This window comes from Pocillopora damicornis, chromosome 2, assembly GCF_964200805.1.
Source record: "Pocillopora damicornis chromosome 2, jaPocDami1.2, whole genome shotgun sequence".
Taxonomy (NCBI): domain Eukaryota; kingdom Metazoa; phylum Cnidaria; class Anthozoa; order Scleractinia; family Pocilloporidae; genus Pocillopora; species Pocillopora damicornis.
In genome coordinates this window covers 13819270-13841064 of record NC_142671.1, presented here as the reverse complement: position 1 = coordinate 13841064, position 21795 = coordinate 13819270, and the positions used below count along the sequence as shown (strand labels likewise).

At 36.9% G+C, this 21795-nt stretch overlaps 1 protein-coding gene across 5 annotated transcripts; it reads right to left on the bottom strand.

Moving 5' to 3' along the window:
* Positions 1 to 3141: 3141 nt before the first annotated feature.
* On the bottom strand, positions 3142 to 18018 carry LOC113674863 (gamma-aminobutyric acid receptor subunit beta). 5 transcript variants are annotated; one of them, XM_089197697.1, is made up of 11 exons: positions 17934 to 18018; positions 9323 to 9442; positions 8768 to 8839; positions 8048 to 8134; positions 7732 to 7856; positions 7416 to 7483; positions 6733 to 6953; positions 6122 to 6204; positions 5475 to 5612; positions 4864 to 5276; positions 3142 to 4396 (listed from the first exon to the last, which is right to left on the bottom strand). In XM_089197697.1, the coding sequence occupies exons 2-11, from the start codon at positions 9394 to 9396 to the stop codon at positions 4031 to 4033; spliced, it is 1647 nt and encodes a 548-aa protein (XP_089053823.1). In that variant the 5' UTR covers positions 9397 to 9442; positions 17934 to 18018; the 3' UTR covers positions 3142 to 4030. The 5 variants fall into 5 exon arrangements, with proteins under 5 accessions (XP_089053823.1, XP_027047163.2, XP_027047162.2 ...); XM_027191362.2 differs by lacking the exon at positions 17934 to 18018 and adding an exon at positions 17404 to 17623; XM_027191361.2 differs by lacking the exon at positions 17934 to 18018 and adding an exon at positions 13488 to 13620.
* Positions 18019 to 21795: the final 3777 nt, after the last annotated feature.

Sequence of the window (21795 nt, the reverse complement as noted above, 5' to 3'; positions counted from 1 at the left end):
AAATAAATTGATGTTAAAAAAAAAAATTAAATATCACTAGCCCTTCAGTCACCTTCGCACTAACTGACGCAGAGGGTCTCAACAATCAGCGTCTAGCAAGCTGTTTCCCCCTGCTCCTTTTTTACCATTATCCACCATTTTTGTCAAAGTATTGTACCTCTATCACTATCTACCATATCTTATTATTTATATATATTTATCAATGAACCTATCCATTCATGTATTTATTGCGACACTTTTTACGAATTAAGGGTAGTTTATAAAATCGTCACACTAGCGGCGGTGGACTTTGATACTGACATGGTGTACAGCATTGTTGAGTATTGCGTGACGTTTCTTTCAGCACTTTACTTTCATGTTTATTTCCACTTCGTGACGTTCTTGCCGATAAAGTCCTGACACACGTATATGATATTCGACATTGGAATGAATAGAAATCGCTTCTACCAAAATTTGACACCTTTATCATCGCGGTGGTTTCACTGGACATTCAAAACACCTGGCATACTTTCGTGAATTTATCGACAATCCACATCGAATCGCCTTGGGAATAAACTGCAAGCGAAGACACGCTTTAACAAGTAAGCCGCGAGAAAGACCTTTGAACATCGCACCTTTTTTAACAAGGATTTCGAAAATGTGCCAGAAAGAAACACTACACAAAGCAAAATGAAACGTGTGACCGAAACTAGAGTGAAGGGGAGTAACAGCAAGTGCAAAGGAATTCTCTCTGGTCTAAGAGTCTTCGTTGGGTCATTCCTTGCCATCGTATGTGTTCTCAAAGATATAGTTGGCTTTATATTCTGCGGAACTGTCCGTCTGTTCACCGAGTCGTGGCGATGTTTCATCCGAACTATTTTGAGACTCGCTAAGGAAATAACAGTGTCTTCCATGAGAATGATTCTGGGTGGCGTTGAGGAATTATGGAACATTGTCATTGGTAACATTCTACAAGCAATAGACTGTGGCAGCCGTTTCTTCGTTCGCCAATTGCAGCAGATCATTACAATACTTGGCTATTCGGTTGTAGTGGTCGTGTTTGCTGTTGCTTACTTTGTAATTCGAATCATGAAGTCCTTCTTCAATCACTAATCAGTGGTTAAACGAGATATTTATTGATTATGTATCAAAGTTCTATGAAGTAAACCGAAAATGTATGTAGTACTGTGGTAATTTAGTATTATCAACTGAGTTGATAACGTTTGATTGGCCACCGTAAAGAGTTCATGATTTGACGTTTCGAGCGTTAGCCCTTCTTCAGAGCGATTGGCGAAGGGCTAACGCTCGAAACATCAGATTTTAAACACTTTATCAACTCAGTTGATAATACTAAATTACCCTGTTATTCTCTCCTACCGACGCAGCACCACAGTTTCTCCAGAAATTTACCCCCTTTATTCATATGTAATACTATTATGTCTATGCTAGCGATCAGGCGGTATCATGAGTGACGATAACTATTGGATCCAGGGAAACGAGAAATATTCCTCCATTATTGAACAGGATGGACTTGTTATCATGAGAACAATTTTGAAACCGATTATTGAAAAAGTAAACCGAGTTTTTCTACCACTTATTCTGGCAACGTATGTAAATCAATACTGTTTCTCAGATGTATTTGCGTGACGTGCATAATTTGAGATGACATCGCTCAATTATCATAACCTCAGCGTCCATGCATCGTCTTCAGTTTCGTCGGCGATTGGGAAGACATCCTCACAGTTAAAAAACTTACACGGCCTGAGTTAAGACAAGATTGTACGGGTTATCCTTATTTATGACGGTGAAAGCGAAAGAACGTCGAGGGTTCGGCTCGTCAAACTCGCTTGGCTTCGAAATGTCCAGAGCGATAGGGCCGAACGCTCTTTAAAACGTCGAAGCGATTTCAAGCTTCTGAACACTCTGAAAGGGCTCATAAATCGACTCTGGAAGTTTACTGAGAAATTTTTTGACTCCTTTGAACTTTCAAAGTGTCTTTATATTTATTCGCAGAGAGAATAGACTGAGTATCTCGACTGTTTGATTCGCGTGATATGGCGCCAAAACGAGCGAAACAAACTGACACTTTCGTTGAACGTTCCATTTTCAAACCATTGCTTTTGCGCATTGGACATCTCATCGTGCTGCTCATCTGTAATTTCTACCTACTTCTGGTGCGTTATATTGGAGAAGTATTGCACACCTTACTGCAGGAGATATTTGGTATGATTCGCGAAGTGATAAAAATTATCCTCACGTTGGCAGCTCGTATAATATCTGAGATTTGTTTTGGTGCAGCTCTAGTGATTGAAAAGATAGTTTCTGCTATTTTACATCTATTCCTTCTTCTAATACAAGGAATAGGAAGATTTATAAACCAGGTGGCAAAAGGACTAGTGGAACAGGCAGGATATGGTATTTCCTCTGCTATCTTTATCATCGTAACTTTGTATTTCGCGTGGCGGATTATTCCAGTTTTGAAGCAAATTAATCACGCAATCTCTCTTTATTACAGCGTGACAGAATAAAAAACACTAGCACTATGAGTCGCCGCCAACAGAGTATAAAAAATTGACTGCTAAATAACTGCCAGTGAGGGAAGAGGAGGAGAGGAAAGGGGTTTCATAAGATTATTATAGAACCTTAAGGGTGATCAGGTGAATTTTATCGAGACACAACAAAATCAAAACGAAAGTGTTCCTCGCGGTGATGAAGAATACCCAACCCCCTCCCCTCCTCCCTTCTTCCCCCCCCCCCCCACCGACGATAAAGTAAGAGGAATGCAGGCCTCAGGAAAGCAATAAATGATAAATGTGTGACAAGGAGATACCAACTTTCTCAGTCTTCCCTAAATTTGAGTTTAAGTTATTTCATTAAGAGTTGTGGGCAGGAGTGTTGTGAAGCTGGCTTTAATTGTTATAGACACGTTTCTTTACCAGGGAAAGGTTGTTTGAAATCCACTGAATTCACAGCCAAAAATCCTGGATGAACTGCTTACAAATCTGTTCGCTGACATGGAATCAAAATATCTGTATAAGCTGGCCACATTAGAACGATAGCCAACTCAAATTATGTAAAAGTTTCTTTAAACATCGAGACGCGCATCTCCGACGGATTGCTCCCTAATCGTCAAGCGTTGGGGCTTCAGAGTCACTGAAGGCGTTTATTTGTACTTGTTTAAGTCAAATCTATTTCTTTACCTCTTAATTTTTTACTCGGGGATATAAGTAGCTCTAAAATATCAAATTTATTTCCCTATCTGTTAGCTCTTCATAATTCGAGAAAGAATATAACACTCCGGCTCTTTGCACTCAGAGGACTGATTGGTGATAACAGTCATGTTAACGTATGCAAACGTTGTTTGACTGTGTAAAAAAATATTGACCGAGATCTCTAAACTAGCATATATCGAAACAAATAAAAACACAAATAATAACGATACAAGGACGCAAACAGCGTTATAGAGAAAAAAAAACCAGAATAAGCACGGATTTTAACCAGCGCCTCTAACCTATAAAATAATTGTTCATATTCGAAGTTAAGAGATACAAAACGTTCAGCGAGATCATTTGGATGGTCTCAAATTTAACTCCCATTTGACACACAAAAAACGCGATTCAAGGGCGCGTGGCTAAAGGGATTCCCAGGGTAAATTTTTGGTAAGAAGAGATAGTGATTTCGGGTAATAACAAAATATCCTGCTTTACTCCTAAATTGTTAACCCCCCGTTCTCCCCTCTGGCGTAAAGTCCTCTTTACGCATCACAATTTTCAAAACCAGATTGTAGATTAGGTAAACTTTTAAAAAGCTAATACACTCTGCGCGTAAGCTGTTAACCTCTCGCCATTATCAATTACGAGTATATTTTTTTTCTCAACGAAATTTGGCAATGTAGTTCGGCTGAAAGCGCGCCTCGACGCTGTCATCCGTTCTTCTTTTTGGCCACGAATTTAAGTCTTCAGAACTCGATTTCTAGAAATTCCACGTTAACAGTCGAGATAATTTAACCTGTTCTGCCAATGTCGCATTCAGGTGACTTTGTTATAATTTATCACGGAACTATATTCTCCCATCGCACCGTGTAAATGCCAAAGTAAATCCCCAAAAAGATTGTGTAGGAAAGAGGAAAAACTATCCTAGAATACTTATCCAGATAGCAGATCTCTTCTTCACCATCCTCGATTGTCTTTCTAATCATTTGAATCATAGAGGGTCGCCTATGAAGCTTTTTCAATTGATCCCGGTTTGGTTGTCGTTTAGGTTTATTGGTCAAATTAGGCGTGGGTTCTACGATTCTCACAGTACGCCCAGGCTTGTTGTGATTATTGACGTTAAAGTTCACAGGGCTGCCGTCCGTTCTTGGTTTACCATGTTGAAAATCATATGTTTTGCTGCCTACGGATACTGACACAGAAACCTAAAAGAAAATGAAACTTCTCAGATATACGTCATTTTAAGATGACGTAGTGATTGTCAAGGCAGATAGCCATTCCTTTCCCCCTCCCCACGACTGCTCCACCTTCTCATGTTATTAAACCTCTTCAGTAATACTGGATGTTGTCATTCCAGTAACCCCAGGAAAGCTAAATTGTGCATCAACGTCCATTTTAAGGTATCAAAACTTGCAACGACACAAGGGTACAAAATTGATGCTATCATTGAATATATTAATTCAAAAGGGGTTAGCATGCTAAATTTTTTTCACATCAATTAATTCCGCATAAAGAGAAGAAAAGTCATGTTTTTTCTGTTAAAAAAAGTTGGTTCAAAAGATCTCCTATAGAAGGAAACAAGTGTTATTCTTTAAACTTAAAAGATAAAATGATCAGTTAACTTTGCTCCTCTCTACAAATTATTATTTTTTATTACTATTACACAAAATACCTTTTCATCCTCTGAATCTGAAAACAGCAGCTCTGCCTCCCGCTTCCGGTCACGTGCCAATGTTTCTTTATTTTTCTCGTTTTTCCTTTTCTTCTCCTTTCTTGTCTGTTTCAAAACCAGCACGTACTCGATCAGGGTCATGAAGACAAATACGAACGAACCCAACAAAAAATAATCCACGGACTTGAGATATGATACACGTGGTACATTGTCATTCATAGAACCTCTCATGAAACTAATGGTTAGAACCGTAGCTATCCCCAGTCCTACGCGGTCAGAACCATCGGTCTCGTCAATCCAGAAGCTTACCCATGATAAAATCACAACGCAGATACAAGGTATGTACATTTGGAATATATAATACATCGTTCGACGCCTGAATTTTATTGTTGTCGTGAGACCTGAAAATCCCTCTGATGAATGCAAAAAAGAAGAAACGTTTTCGTCAGAATCTAACTTATCCAAAGGTATATCCTTTAAATGGTTACACAGTTGACTCATTCACGTTGAGAACTATGCAATCGAAAAAGATGAGCTGGACATTTAATCGCTTTTTGGTGTTTAGGAGGTGTCGCTTGAGCAAGCAACCTATTTCTTTTTTATAAATTCACCTGAATGGTAGATTTGATGTTTTCCACGTCGTTTGGCTGACAATATATCAAACTGGGCCATTTCTTTGTCATAAATGTAAATGTCAGTTCCAATTTGTTGTTTCCAAGTTAAATTCAAGTCCTTGCTTTCGAATGAAACTAGAAGGCAATCAAAATGCCGTAGTTTTTAAAATAGAGGGTCTTCATCACAATTTCAACATTTAACAACTGGTGCGAGAAATACACGCACCATGATTTTTGGGAACGAATTCACCTCATAATGCGATCAGATCCTCTGATACAGTCCAGTAATTCATGGAGGCTGCAAGGATTACGTAACTGGCAGCCATCGCCTTCGTCTGCTGTGGCCCAGGTGAGATTTCTCGACCTGACCTGGTTCAGTTTGTTAATAGTTCCCCTCTTTTCTCCTACAATATTTTCTATGGATTCTCTGGTTTTCCATCCTCCATCCGAAACAAACAAACAAACAATATGATAAAAAAAGTCCTGTTATTACGACCTACGTTTCCTGGCCCGACGATCTCAGTGACCCTTTCATCGCCAAAAGACGTAACGGTACACATTCATAACTTTTAATCAAAAGTGCAGCAAACTCTTTCCAATTATGCATTTCGTAGTTTTGATTGATGATATTATTTAGCACTTACAGCTCTCAAAAAATAGGTGACAGATCTGTTCATCTAACGGATAATCCCTGAGGTCCACTTTACAAGAGCTTCGAGCAGTGTATCTGTTAGTGAAAGATTAGGTCTATTTTCAATGCATCTGCCTCTCATTGAAAGGCAACCGAGGTGTAAAGCACTTTGTGGGTTGGGGGGGGGGGGGAGGGATACGGGAATGATTTTTGCTTCAAGCTCACATGAAAAATTTCCCTTAGAAAACCAAATCCTTTTTCTTTGTGCAAAAAAACAGGGAGGAGTCAATTCGGTCATCGTATTTCTGTCATTGAGAGGTAACGTGAACGTAGTAACTTCCTGTACAACTTGTACAAAGATGTCACGACACCTCTTTGAAGGCTAAATTACTTCAAGCCACAACCACTTGTCTAAGTGCCTTAAATATCGATGTCTAACCATCTGTCTGTCTACCTGTCTGTCTGTCTGTCTATTTGTTTATCTGTCTCTGTTTGTCTGCCTTACTGAAGTTATTCCTTCGTTTTTCCCTACCTTTATTTCTTCATGCTTTTTCCTCGTTGTCTTTATCATGATGCGTATCTTCTTTCGTTATGCGTGTAATATTTTACTTGTGCCCTACTTACCTCAATACCAGCATGATCGTTCCGTTTCCCAGATGGACCCAGGCTTTCTTGTTGACTGCTATCAATTGGTGGATTTTTGTGTCGATTGAATTTACAATAAAGGTGTCTGGGACCCAGAGTTTGTCCGTTGCATCTCCACTCAGAATAATAGTTTTGTTAAGACCAAATCCTAAACGAGGATCACGCCAGAACTGTCCCATGTATAAATCAACGGAAAATTCCTAATGAACACCAAAGAACTCTCATTATGAATAAAACTATGGTTTAAGAAAATGTGGCTTGATGTGACATCATTTCCATGCATACCCAAATAACTTTGGACACTTAATTGAAATATATCTAGGAGTGTGGAAACATGTAGCCCTGAGCCAGGCCTAGAGGTGACAAAGGAGCTTTGGTGAATAAGTATGAGTGTATGTAAGGATGCAAAGTCAGATTTCCAGCCAAGTGGCCCTTCCTTCAGAAAATCGTTAATCCAAGGAACCACACAAACAAACATACAATTGCAATCTGGCATTGCAGTACTTTTTCTCTCGTGCGCGCCATGAATGGTTTATAAACCAAGCCAGGTGCAACCTCCTCTACTTATCAGATGCAAATCGCGACTTGTTAACTTGCCTTTTACCAACGCTTCAGCACTCCGCTAAGAAGCTAATAAACTTCATGATCATTACGATTCTTACCATATTGGTTTCACTAAGTTCTCCAAATGAAAGAATGAGTAGGTCCATGGCAACGTCGAGTGTTTTAACTAGAATGAGAAGCAATAAGCATAATGTCGGATCTTTATAGCGTAAATGAGAAGCTGGAGAATCATGTCCCGAGTAAGACTGGTGAGCCAACCGAAAAATTGGGTGGGTGAATGGCGTCGACAATCGTGACACCAACGGATTAAAACGTTAACATTTCTATTTAAAGTTATGAGTGATATAACCATGGCTATTTCAAAGTTTTGAAGTCTCCAAAGATATGTTTAACTTAAAAGATATATGGTCCTACCATCATAAAAGGGTCTAATACGCTTGTCGTAGGTTTTGAAAACTGCTTCCAAGAGACTTGACATACTCTTTCCCGCCACTGTTTCGTTAATGTACTTATTGTTAAGCACTGGCATGTCGTCTCTCCTGTCGAGGTACAAAAAGCTTTGTGATAATCAAAAGGGACAATTTAATCAAACGCTGGCCAGGAAATTAAAGGGACAACTGCGTTCGAAGATTTTTTTTTTTTTGAAGCCTTCCCCAGTTGCAGAGAGTGTTAGGAAATATCAAAGTAGAAAATTAGACGACTCATAAATACTTGAAGGTGCAAAACATACATGACTTCCACAGCATCTTCTACAGACACGTTGCCAAGAATCATACGGGTCAGGTTTGAATGTGGGTGAGTACTTCGCACAGTTTTCCTGTGAAGAAAGAGCAAAGAAAGTCTTAATTTTTTTTCCTTTCCGCTTTGATGTGAATTGATCGTTGTGGTCTTTAATGCTGTTCCACTGCTACTATCGATCCTTGCATTCCTTCTGGATTTTTGAAATCAAGAGTTCTTTTATAGATGAATCACTGTCTAATATCTCACTGTGTTGCGCATGGACTGTTGATTATCGAAACCTTTTCAACCTTTGAGTTAAGATTAATTTTGATTTATTACAGGGCCTTAATGGCGACGAAGGCATAATAATAGGCATAACGACTTGCAATAACAGTAATAATGATCGACAGCTTATTGAAACAGAAAGATTATTACAACGGGTTTACCAGTCATGGACCAAAACCGGGTGGTTTTCAAAATAAGATCGCATTTTAATATAGCAAGAATGATTCAATTCATAATCACTCGAAGCAATACTGAGGGATCTTAAGGTGCTGAAAGTCACTTTCCTTATACCCTTCATCCGGTGTTGCATTAGAGACTGCCCTGAAGGCTTCGCTATGCATTCTAAATTTTACAAATCGAGGATTTTGCTTCATCGCATTTTTGACCTGAGGTTGCGATTAAATAAATAACTAGTAACTAGTTTAGAGACTAAAATTACTCTTACTTATTTCTAAAAGGAAGGTCGGAATTGTCTGCCGGATTTGTGTCATTCTTTTCCTTGTTTCCTCCTAAAGATCTAAAAGCAACAAAGTGTATACTCATTTCTAAATCAATATAAATGTAGACAAAAGAGATGATTCGATTGGTTTTGGGGAAACTTTTACCATTATTATGACATATGTTTTGCTATATAACACTGAGATACAACTTAACCATCTCTAAATTAACAATGAGTCGCTACTTGGCTGTTTATGACCAATAGTAAATCAAAACAAATACCAAAGCTAGCAAGAAGTAGTAGACCAGGGCAAAGACGTGTATACATCAATTTTAAATCTTATTTCACGACTTACTGCTCAGTATCTTTTTACTTTAAAATGCCAAAGATGCTCTTTACTAATTTTAAAAATTTCTGTTTTGGTACGCTCTGTAGTGGGAAAATTATAGGGATAAATTTATCTATGTAAACATTTCAACTCATTTTGCTTCTTTTTTTTTATCTCAGCACACACATGATCACCTCATGCGAGTAAATCTTCAGAAAATAACACAATTTTACCTGCTCTCAGATTTGGAATTCCACAAGCAGATTAGACAAAGAATTATAAACGTTATAGTCTGATTGCATCGCATCTTCGAAGGTTGTGGTTTGATAATTTCATTGAGGTTACGACCGGACCTGAGTTCAACACAAAGGAAAAACATCATTTAAGGTTATAATGATACTAATTTACCAATTACCAGCTCATAACCACATGAGCAGAAAACTCCTTCATGCCACAAAACTGGGTCATGTTCAACTTGTCTTTACGATACATTACAGAGTGATAGCTGATAAACGAACAAGAAATAGTAAAGACACTTTGCATTTGACCAAGAAACAAAGTGAATACACAAAAACGAGAGGAACTGAGGCGATGGCATTAAAAGTTTTGGCTCAGAGAACAGTTATGTAAATAGATACTCTTAGAACAGATGTTCAGATGTTTGCAAAAAAAGTATGCAAAATCTTCAGATTTGCACACGAAGGTATGTTCGCGTAGGGGAGATCAGCTGAAATCAAAATACAGCAGAAAGTAAAGTTTTAAAAACAGAATCCTCGGTTCAACGTAGCTTAAACCGGAGCCACTTACACAGATGGTACAGGCTTAACGCTACTTTCAACTGAGCTACGAAGCTGTTTGCACGGCGTATTTTGATATACGAGCAGGTTCTTTGTCACCTCGGAGGAATTTTATCAGAAATGAAATTTGAAATATAGATCAACATATCTGAAGGTTAACTTTACCTCCCATATCAATACATAGAATCTAACTCAAACAAGCCTTTTCACATAACGTTTTCATTAATCGGCAAAATGCGCGATACGGTCATATTTTGTCTGAGTGTATAAAGCTTACAATGCCCTCGGGCTTAGCAATGGAGCAAGCGTTTTCTTTCATTCATTTTGTCTTAACTATTACTACACTCCCACAAACTGCATCAAGTTTTGTTGAAACATCCCACTACCTTCTCAATAGAGTCCAATATTCCCCTGACAAGCAGCAAAGAACAAAATGTGCTAAAACCTTTGCCGGACTAATTATGCTTGTCCATTCATAGGGTATTAAGCAAAGGAGAGAAATTCAATAAAGTGATCGAGAAAAATTCAGTTGGTCCGAAACTTGGCTTGAACTGGTCATTTCAGACTGGTAAAGAGAACCGTAACCTTTTTCAATTTCTTTATTTTGTTCACTTGCCTTCGGGCCTTCGTTACAGTGTCCTGAACTTGAAATACTCCAAAGTAAAAATATCTTTAAGATTCCGCTTTACGTTGTTTTCAGTCACAACATATTAATTTGTCGTCAGCAACAGACAATGAAACAGACGCTTATATAAACAGCCGAATGTCTACTGACGTTACAAAATGACTGAAAACAAACACCAGTGATTCTCCTCTTTCGCTAAATATGAATTCTTTTTGTTCTTTTCTTTTTGTCTGTGGCACAGACATATACGAAACGGACTAGAAAAAAAAGTGATATAATCGGCACTCGCGTTACCTAAAATGTTCTTGTAAAGGATGTGGTGCGCAAAAATTATCAAATTTTCATAAGCAGACGATCGTCTGAGAAGTTTCCGAAAAATACTTCACGTCCCCCCCTGATTACAACAGTGGGAACAGGTACTGCTATCGAACACTCCTCTTTCAGCGGACGTTGTCGAGTGTTCACTTGAACTTTTTAGACATGTAAATCAGCAAACACGATCTTCAGTATTTGCTACTACGGTGCGAATTCGTTTAAAACAAGTTTGCTCACTGCTGGATATACTTATTCAAACCCTGAGGAATGTCTGACAGTTAAACCACTTACCAAATTCTTAGAAGTTGCTGTTGCACTGCTCTCTTAAGGAAAATACAACCAAACACAGTATCCAAGCGGTCAATCTAATGTATCAGCTCATGTAATACATATATGACTTGAATTTATCATATTCGTCAAAATTTGGTCCAAGCGCCATAACGACACGCATGTTGTCTTATCACTCGCGCACCTTAAAGTGATCACGGTCCGAAAGCAACAATTTGACGATGACCAGTGCGTTATCGCACAGAAAATCATTGACAAACAGTGATCCTCAGTTTGGCAAGATGTTCATGTCTAGCCTATGAGGATGGCTACATTCGAATTCAACATTTTAGGTGTTTTATTTATGTTACTTTTAATGATGCATTTCAACTATAGGCACGTTTAAAGACAAAATGAGTCAACACAACGAGGTCAACAAGACAACAGGCAAAGTACTTTTGGCAAAAAAACATCTCATTAAGATAACTATTGCAATCATTAACTAATCACATTTATGTTAGGTGAATGTCTTGTAATGATTACACACGCGCTGCCTTAACGAGAAGAATCGAAATCACAACAGAATTGCTGCATGTCTTTAAACTGAGCCTAAAAAAACTTCCTTTAGCGAAACTACAGAAGTTGTTTGTCTTCGCATGTATGCATGTACACTAAAACGTTAAACAGTGGATTTTTAGATCCTTGCTATCAGTATTCCTCTTAAGATACTTCTTCTAAAACTATGAGCGAGATGCCGAGATAAGCCGGTTATCAATATCACGAGTGTTTTTGTCTACGACTTGATCGCAGGTGAGCAGCGACTTAACTGGAAAGTCTTCTTTACCTTGCTATCTTAGAAAATTACGAGTTCAAAATGAGCGATGAAACCTAATTATGAACTTGCGCTTCTATCTACCTTCTTATTGGAAAACAATACCAGCGTTAGCAATTCGTTTACACAAACGCAAACAGCTACAAAACCGACCATTTCACTCTAAACGAGCCCTCGTTTTTTTCTATCAGCAGCAATTTCAAAGAGAGATGCGCAGAAGAACAACAAACCTGACTCAATCCCGCAATTCAATTAAGAAAGCAAATCACAATGCAATAGATAAATTTAAAAAAGAGGAGTGACTTAAGAAGAATTATTTAAGGTAGAAAATGCTTGCTTTTGACTCAAAGTTACTTATATACTTGCGTAAGTCAAAGACAGTTCAGAGGAATAGATATAACATCGGTTCAATTGAACGACTGAAGTAAACTAAGTGAAACCATCTAGCTATTTAACGATTAGACTGAAAGCGATATTGCTGCTTGACTTGGGTGCCAGTATATAAATGAAGTATTCAAATCATCACGAGAAAGCTTAAATCTTTCCTGCAAGCTTATTTAGTATAATTATTTGAACGGAAAATTGCTAGTGTTAGTGTACAAAATACAGCCCTATAGAAGATCTTGAGGAATTCTCTTTCGGAACTCGGTTTTCGACATTATTATCAAATTAAGGGAATTCTGACCATTTCCGATGGTAATTGGCAGGAGAAATTAAGTCATGCAATGAAATGTCAGCTATAATCTATTTTGTGGCTACGAAATTGCTTTGTAGGCCAATCAAGTAAAAAAAAAAAAGTGTATCAGAAATGTGATTTTCCATTTTTTGTTTAACTTGTGTTTTAAATTGTTTCCTTTGTGGAAGAGCTGATAAACAATACAAATGATTAGCAATTTTTTCAAGTTTTCGGCTTGTCCGGCGAAAATATCATTACTCAACATCTACTATGCTTTTTGAATCCTGATGCCTACTACATGCTCGAGCACCTTTGATAGTATGATTTATATTGAGTTCACTTTGTCGAAGACAACTGGTTCGTTAGCAAATTGATGTCAAACAAAGCCTCATCTTGTGGATCGTTGTGGCTCCAACACCTACACCATAAATCTCTGTTAAAAATCCTTTTTTAAGCTTATACATGAGAAGAAACCTTCTATCATAAGCTGATTTTTAGACGACTCCTTAGCAATTTTGATAATTCAGTTTAAAGAGATGTTCACCGTCTCCATTTCTTACTAGAAGTTATCATGCCAAAAGCTAAATCCGAGTGATTCAGTTATACTCTATATGCAAATGAAAACGTATATATTATGATTTTTTGACAGTAAAAACACAGACTATTTTCTCTTATCAATAACATCATGCGGACAAGTAAAATGCTTCGATGTCGACCATTTACGTGATTATAAAAGCGTGCTGTGATTTACAAAGTTCTCTCAGTCAAGTTTGTTAAAACCGACGACGACAGTGTTTATCACAAGCCATGAAAACCCGATAAAATGCTTTTGAACGAAACGAATAGCATGCCTACATTTCAGAAGGCTAGAATGTAATAATCTTACCATAAGAAGTTGCAAAACACCTCTCGAAGATAAGCTTTGCGCAAATTCTTCCCTCGGTTCGCGTGCGTTTAACCTTTCCAATAGGGCAGAAATAGAAACTACATTTTTTGCCCTCGGCAAATTGTTCCGAAATTAAGTTATAAATTGTGTTTATACGTGATTAATTAGATTAGCCTTAATTACAGGGAGAGTGATTTGATTAAATCGTCTGTAAAAAGAGAGATTAGCGAAATAATTATGATCAATCTCAGTCTGATCTACTTTCGTACGGTAGACACCATAGGTTTAATATGAAGGAAAACAATTAACAGTTAACTGGAAAAGCAGGGCTTGAGAGATAAAACGAAGAGATAACAGCATTCTTTGATTTATTGTACTGCCTCTTAAAAAAATACTTGATCCGTGAAATATCGTTTCCGAAGTTTCAACAATTGTTTGTTAGAAGAATCTAAGATTAATGAACTTGACACTTTCGCTGATGTTTGGACAGCAATCTATCAAAGATTCCTACATCACGAGAATTTATCTTAACGGCTTCGGAATTTTCAGTTGCAGTTTCACAGCCAAGTTAGGTATCTAGAAATGAATCCACATAAAGTTTAAACTTTTTCCATTCTAATTTAGCTCAAGGCAATAATAATAAATACGTCGTATTCAAGGGGCGATCTTGCTTTTGAAACGCGATGCACTTGTATTGTTTTGGAGAAAGGCCATAATATTTTCAAAGACACCGCACAGAACAGTTATGATCACAATTTTTACGAGATATATTTGCTACAAACATAAATGAAGAAGATTGTTAGAAACGAACAGATATAATAAATAGTCTGGGGTAATAGAAATGGGTGTTTAGGGGCTGTATATTTTCAATAACGATAACAGTTCTTCTTGGGTCAAATCCGTCACAACCTTCTCGAACTTGACAAGCGATAATATTTGTCGTCACGTCCAACTGACTAATTTGCATCCATGGAAATTTCAATAAGATATATCTCCTTACCACGATAAAAAAAGGTTTTTAGTATCAGCTCAGGTTTTGAAATATTTATCAATGTTTCGAAAAAACAATTAATTTCAAACTTGCCGCGACCAGTTTGAGATATTTAGAGTCTTTTTCACTATAGTGCCTCCTTCTTTTTATAGAGCAGAAAAAAAATTCGAGAACGACTTCGATGAGTTGTTGAGATTTCTTGCCCAACCTGCTATCTTTTACATGTCAAAGCTCAAAGAGATTTATATTGCATCAAAAATTTTTTAAACTCTCCTAGCTGAAAGACTTAATTTCCTCAAAGCCCTTTCTATAACTGATTTTTCTTGTCCATCAGGACGTTGACAGGTTGTGAGGACAGATGGGACGAGATAAAGTAGTTATGGTGTGTTCATTAATCTTTGGTTGCTCTTTGGAATAATATAACCTCAAAGTAATAGCTTTCTTTCTTAAAATCCTTTACGTATATGAGAAACATTAAGTATATACATCATAAGAGATGCATCAACTTGACTGTTTGAATAGCGTGCCTCCAGTGTCCGTCTCAGTATAAGGTTACCTGCTGCAAGTTCTGTTCGTGCATCTGTTGACAAACAGAATATTCCAACTCACAGAGTCTTTCGAGTTATGAGCGCACAGGGGGTAAATACCATGAAAGAAAACATTCAGATGAAAATATGGAACACTATAGGTAGTAGAGTAATGTATTTTTGTATGTCGACATAATATTGACCAAGGATGAATATTGTGACGCCTACCGAATCAAAGCGTTTAAAAAATTGTTCGTTTTTAGAAAGTTAACAGTTTCATTCTAGAGAAAACAATCGAATTTGAGTTTTCGTTTTTCCCTAAAAGTGCATGGTTTTAAACTTTTCAACAACATAAAGTTTCTTAGAAGTAATGAATGAGATTTTTTTACCCAAAAATATGATTTGGTCCTATTATCTCGGCATAGGAGGCCTGAAGCCTTAACGTGTACAACCCTCAAGTAGCGGGAAATAGATTATCTCTTTTTCACCCACATATCGATTAACCCTGACAAATTTTCTCATCAAAATTCACAATATACGATAGAGATAGCTGTGCTCTGGTTCTATTCAATATTGCCATTGCCTTCAATCGAACTGTGATGAATTGGGTGATACATTTGAGGGTGATACATTTGAAGGTGATACATTTGAAGCGCAGTCATCACTTATAGATAGGTGATGAAGAAAGCTCTTAACTTTAACGGTGGATTTAAGAAGTAAAAAATTTACGACGACGCAAGGCTTTTTAAACACAATGGCTGAATGGTTCACACGGTAAGCCACAATGGAGGAATTACATGGAAAAGACAAATAAACAGATATAAAAATATCTATAAACATCAAATAGCTTGCGTTAGGAAATATGTAGAGCACAATGTTAGTTATGACAAGATAACGAAGCACTAGAAATTCTTGAGGCCGTATGATGAATAACTCAGTGAGACCTCTTTATCATCAATCAACTGTATCAAAACAAACCAAGATACTAATGCAAGTGAGAAGAATACTGACGTTTTCATTAACGATCAAACAAAACAGTCATTTGTTGCCTCCTGTTCAAAAATGTACTAAACAGAGTTTAGATTTTTTTTATTTTCTTTCCGGTTCGCAAGTGATTAAAATTCTGTCGGGAGAGAAAGAAAAAAATTGTCAGGAAGCTATTTTCTTTTTTTCAAAAAAAGAACTCTCGCATAGCATTGTTCGGCTTTCTCTGAACGTGTTTCGGTGGACACTTAACGACACCCCCTACTGAGCCTACAAATAAAAAGATAAACAAAAAAGAGTTTGTTGATGTGTCCCTTCTTTGTTTATTACAACAAGTTAACCGAGATTGAGCGACGATATTTATCATTTTCAAATATCGTTCAGTTCAATCATAATGTATTTTTTCGCATCGGTAGTTTGGTGATATTGTTTACTGATTTCTTTTTTACATCCCAAGAGGCATGTCTAGGTCTCCATGCGCTAAGGTTTTAGGTTCTAGATGCCGGTTCTTGTTGAACACTTTCAACAAAAGCTAGTTAAATGCTACCCACTCTAGCAATATTTCTCTTAAATGGCGTGCTTTGATTCAAGGACGTAATTTGCCATAAACTTTCCGAACACCTCAGGTTGCCATTACCATATCAAAACTGTGATTTAACATGTCCTTTCGCGTGAAAATTTCGAATAAGCACCGAATTCCAAGTTTGTTTTGAGAGAACTAGAGTTAAACAGCTGGAGAAATGCATTGTGTGCGTTTCACTGTTTACAACTAATCCGGCGGTTGGTCCAGCATGTTTACAACAATGGCCAAGTTTCTATCGAAACGCTCTGCACAGAATATGTTAAGGAAATCGTTAATGATTCCACTCACCTTTTTAATATACGTTATTCTTTTAAGAAAGCGATGTAATTAGAGATTAGAAGGTAAAACAGCTTAGTGTTCAAAGTAAACCGAAATTATGAACCGAAACTCTAAATGCACACAAAACTGAATGAATCATGGCAACGGTCTATTTTGCTGATCAACCTTTCGTCGAAATCATTTTTGCAGGATAACAGTTTAAACAGTCGGCAGATTCTCTAGAAGAAGTGATTAATTGTATTAAATCGACCAGTTTTCCTAAAATTCTAAAAATATTTATATCTCACATTATAAAATTTGTGCAAACGTAATCAGGAAAGCTACATTTAGGTTAATGGTAAGTCATGATCTGAAGTGTCAAGTCAACATTGTTGCTTCCAAAATTCCAGCGATTTCTAAGTCTAAGCCGCCGTGCTTTTTCCTTATCTGGTACTCACTCATAGAATTAATTTTCAAGTCTAAAACCTCTGTTTTTAACCCAAAATTGTGCATTTCTCTTAAATATTTTATGTGTACTTCTATTACCGGTAATTGTAACGCAGACTTCCTTACCCGTTCTACAAGACTGTGAGGCGTCTATGCTGCGCCTGCCATGTCATGTAAAGTCGCTCGAAGGTCAAAGAAAATTGCTTTGCGGTTACCAACTGAACAATGAGGGTTTGTTTCTGAAGACAGATAGAGTCTCCTCTGATCAAGATTTCAAGATTGCTTACTTATCAACTGTTTTCCAGACGTTTAATGTCTTCATTCTTTTGAGCTGACCGCGTACATTACAGGCCCACTGAGCCTCAATTTGCATTCATAAACAATGCAGTATTAATGGTAGTTTGTATGTCTGGTTTCAAATGTTAGCGATCCAAAAGAACAACAAGGTGGACAGATCACTCATCACGCTAGTAGTGTTGTACCTTTTCACCTAAAAGTCTGTTTAATGGCGATCTGCTCCAGGCTGAGTTCGTGTAAAAGTAGTCGAGCACAACAGAAAAATGAGCAATCCTATTGGGTATACCTGTTCTTCGGTGCTTGAGTGCCAGTTAACTTTAAGAAGTTTCCAGAGATAATGGTATAAATGTTTTCGTTACCTTCAAGTTCGCTGAAAACTTGATCCCTGAATGGCAGAGGAACAACAAAAGTGGGTTGAACTTCTCTGAATGACTCGAACAGGTAAAAGTGACTAAGACCGCGAGCAACACAAAGGAGTTTATACTCTCCAGGGAGGGAAACTAAGTTGACAAAGAACAAAGAATTCAAGACATGTTTGATGGTTCAACTCTATCATGCTGCGCTCAAACGCAAAATTTGACGGTGATTTTGCAAAAAAAAATTTTTACATAGAGACACCCGGATACTCCCCCTGAATATAAAACCAACTTTTCGATTATAAAAGTAAGTTGGAGCAGTTTTCGTGACAAGAAGTTTTAAAGCTGGGCAATTAAAAACAGATTGATCAAACTTTTTAATTTGATTTAATTTTTGTTCAATGAAAGAAAAGTAGAATTTTGTCGGCTTGTTTATGTCATACGTTAACAAAATCCTCTGAGACTGATCCCGCTGCCGTTTTGGGGGATTGCACGGTTTGAACGCGACTTGCGTAATTCATGTGGTCTGCATAGCGAAAAAAATTGTGAAAAGATGGATGCGATATTAAAAATCAGTAGGATAACTGAAACAGGCATTGTAATGTTTATACCAAGTCGCTACTAATTAAACAAAGCTTTGTTACTTTGTGCCGATAAACTAAACATTACAATGAAGGAATGACAAAACTTTCAATTTCATCATCGTGACAATCACCATACTGTTTGCTCCTAATCTTGAAACGCCACCTTCTCTAGTAATGAAAACTTTTGTAGTGTTATCCTTTTGTGACATTTTATGATGGCAATAGATTTTCTGTTAACGTAGCTGTACCTGAGTATACATAGGAAAACAAATAGATATAATAAACAGCTGACAATCTACAGCACTTCAGTTGCAATGATTCTGTTTTCAGAAACTGTTTTCAAAACAGCCATTGATGCTCACCTTACTAACTTCAGTACACAGTATAACAGAAAGTACATTAATTTCGTGATACAAACAGAATTTCTGTCAAAGGGAAAAGGCATCAACTCTGCTATCGGAGGGTAACTGGCTTTACTACAACCATTAACCCGCAATTGCACGTGTACAGAAAGTGACCAGGAGTAAGCTACGAATCAGTGATGGATTTAGTCAGACTTTGTCAGGTTGTGGGGCTTCTAAACTTCTTTAAAAATTAGATAAAACTGAAAATTAATCTTTTTCTTGCCAACCGTAAGTACTACTTACAAAGTAAATGCTTGTGATTGAGTTTATTTTGAGATCACGTGAGGATTTGGTTTTCGTTTACGTAAGGCGAACATTTCCTAGCTGACGACTAATTGTCTTATCTACCATTATGAATTATACATTCAACTTTGGGATTGGAAGCTGCACCAATGACTGCAACTAGTGTTAAAGGGATAATAAGATATGTACGACTCAAAATTATTTTAGACGATGTTCTGCTATCAACTTCATGAATTTTTTCAAGGAAAATGTAGAGCATTGTGCAGAATGAATAAGTGAAGTGAATCAGCGCACGAATTAATGATTGAACGGAAGAACGAATAAGTGCACGGATGGAATCATGAAAAAATGAACCAATGAATAAGTTAATTTTCAAAACAATTTAAATATTTCAGGTGTGTGCAATGTATAATATTCTAAAATATCTTTATATACTAAGGACTTTTAGAAGAAGTTAAAAAAAAAAAAAAGTAACGGTGAAAGTGGATGGGAATGAGTTGTGGCTGATGTCGAAGCCAAAAATAACCCCTAATAAACTGCACAAGGGGAAGACTCAGTTTTTAAGTATGCCTTGAATATTTTCCATCTACATCAAAACTTTTAGCTACATATCAACACTGCCAAATTATGATTCATTCCAAATCTTATGGCTCTTGAAAGTGGTTCTGTGTTCCAGGTAATAACATCCTTGAAATATCTTAAAAGCTTGAAAGAAAATAATCGATTATTACTTCACCGAGCACATTCTACTGACTTTGATTCCAAGCTGGATTGAAAAACTTCATAGTAATCATAAAGGGAAATTATCTGTGATTGGAACGAAGTGTGCATTCTTTACTGACTTTCAAAGCCAAGGAGTTAATTCAATCAGCATTCACAATAACAAATCACATACCTTTTGTTAACTCCTTTTAGACCGTCACCAAGAAGTAAAGGCAATTGTCTGTGTTAATATTTCCCAGATTAGAATAACAATGAGTAAAGATTTCTTTAAGGATCAACTCAATCAAGTTGATTTTATCTTGCTGATTCTTTAAGTCTATTTTATAGCGCATTTTGAAATGTACTTTGTTTTAATTCAAGGTAGAAGATGACAGACTACACAACACAGAAGCTTAGAAAACTAAGATTCAACCGCAAATTTCCTTTAGTAAAAACCGCATAGAAAAACACTTAAAGAGTTAAAAGATTACGGAATATAGCCGCGAATCTGCGTTTAACTCGAGGTTGTAAAAAAAATATATATGTATATATATATTCGAGTGTAAACTAAAACCCGAAATGTAATCATTCGAACGCTAGCAAATCCATTAAAACCAGGAACATCTTAGAAAGGCTTGTGTATGAAAAATTTTAAAATGCAAAATGAAAGAAGACGAGAACTAAGATCAAACATAAACTGGAAGTTAGCGAACCAATCAGTATTTGTATTCAATGTAAACTTTACCGGGTTATCATCGACAGGAAATTTAACCAACCTATTTAGCTATTTTTGAAAAGGGGATTATTTGACAAGATCTGAGGCAATTTAACCGAGAGCACTAATTAAAATTAAAGTACCTTTGGATTTTCGATTTCCCTTTGCAGTCTACCGACTTCAGTGAAAAAAACTTGAAAATATCGTCAAAATATAGAAATTTGTTTTTTGTGGTCAACGGTGAATAATGAAGTCGTTAAAACATTTTTACACTTTTACTTGGTGTCGTGGTCACAGAGGAAGTTCTATAAACAATAATGTACATAATTTAGAAGAAAAAAGAAAAACGTTGTGGGAGATTAATTATCAAGAGCGTTGCTATGGTACTTCCTGCTAGTCAGGTATAAGCATGACCTCGTACATCAAAACATAATTTGGTTTGTTTGTTGTTTTGGCCCTAATGAGATTTTTGAAAATGAAAGCACTGCAACCTTTTCTCGTTAAACTCCCACTCAATCCAAAAAAGGAAGAGGCAAACAATAAAAATGACAGCGGAAACCTCTGTGGGAAAGCGGCTTTGGAATTAACATGTAGTTCTCTGTATTTGATCAAGTACAATGAATTAAATGGCTCTACTTTTCCTCTGTATTTGAAATTACTTTCGCCTTCAATGGCTCTAGAATCGCAAACTTATTCTTGACTTCGAAAATGCCTCAGTAGACTCTTTTTGAGTCCATGAAACTGTTACTCAACTGAAGAGCATGACAAGAGAAAGTTTTACTTTACCCTTTAATTCCAAAGATCCAATGAAATATTCTCCCAATTGACTTCCATACGTTTCCTTGTTAATTGGTTAATTTTATTCAAATCAAGATAACATCCTCTAACTAACTGATGAGCTTCGCTGTTCTCGTAACCTGTTTGTAAGATAATGTATTGGAATCGCAACGAGAAATTACAAGTTAATCACCTCTGGAAGTTAAGGAAATAGAGAAGCCCTCCTTTCTGATTGTTTCGTCCAAGACTTCATAAATAAGACAACAATTGACAAAGGTAGTTTTCAGTTGTGGCGGCCGATTCTGAATTCGGCAAACTTTAACGCACAGAACAACTTTTTCCCAATCAATGAACAATTAATAATATAACGTAACATAGTACGCATCATTTGATTGGTCAATCTACCTAAACTCTTGGATGAGTGACGAAAGCGCCAAATG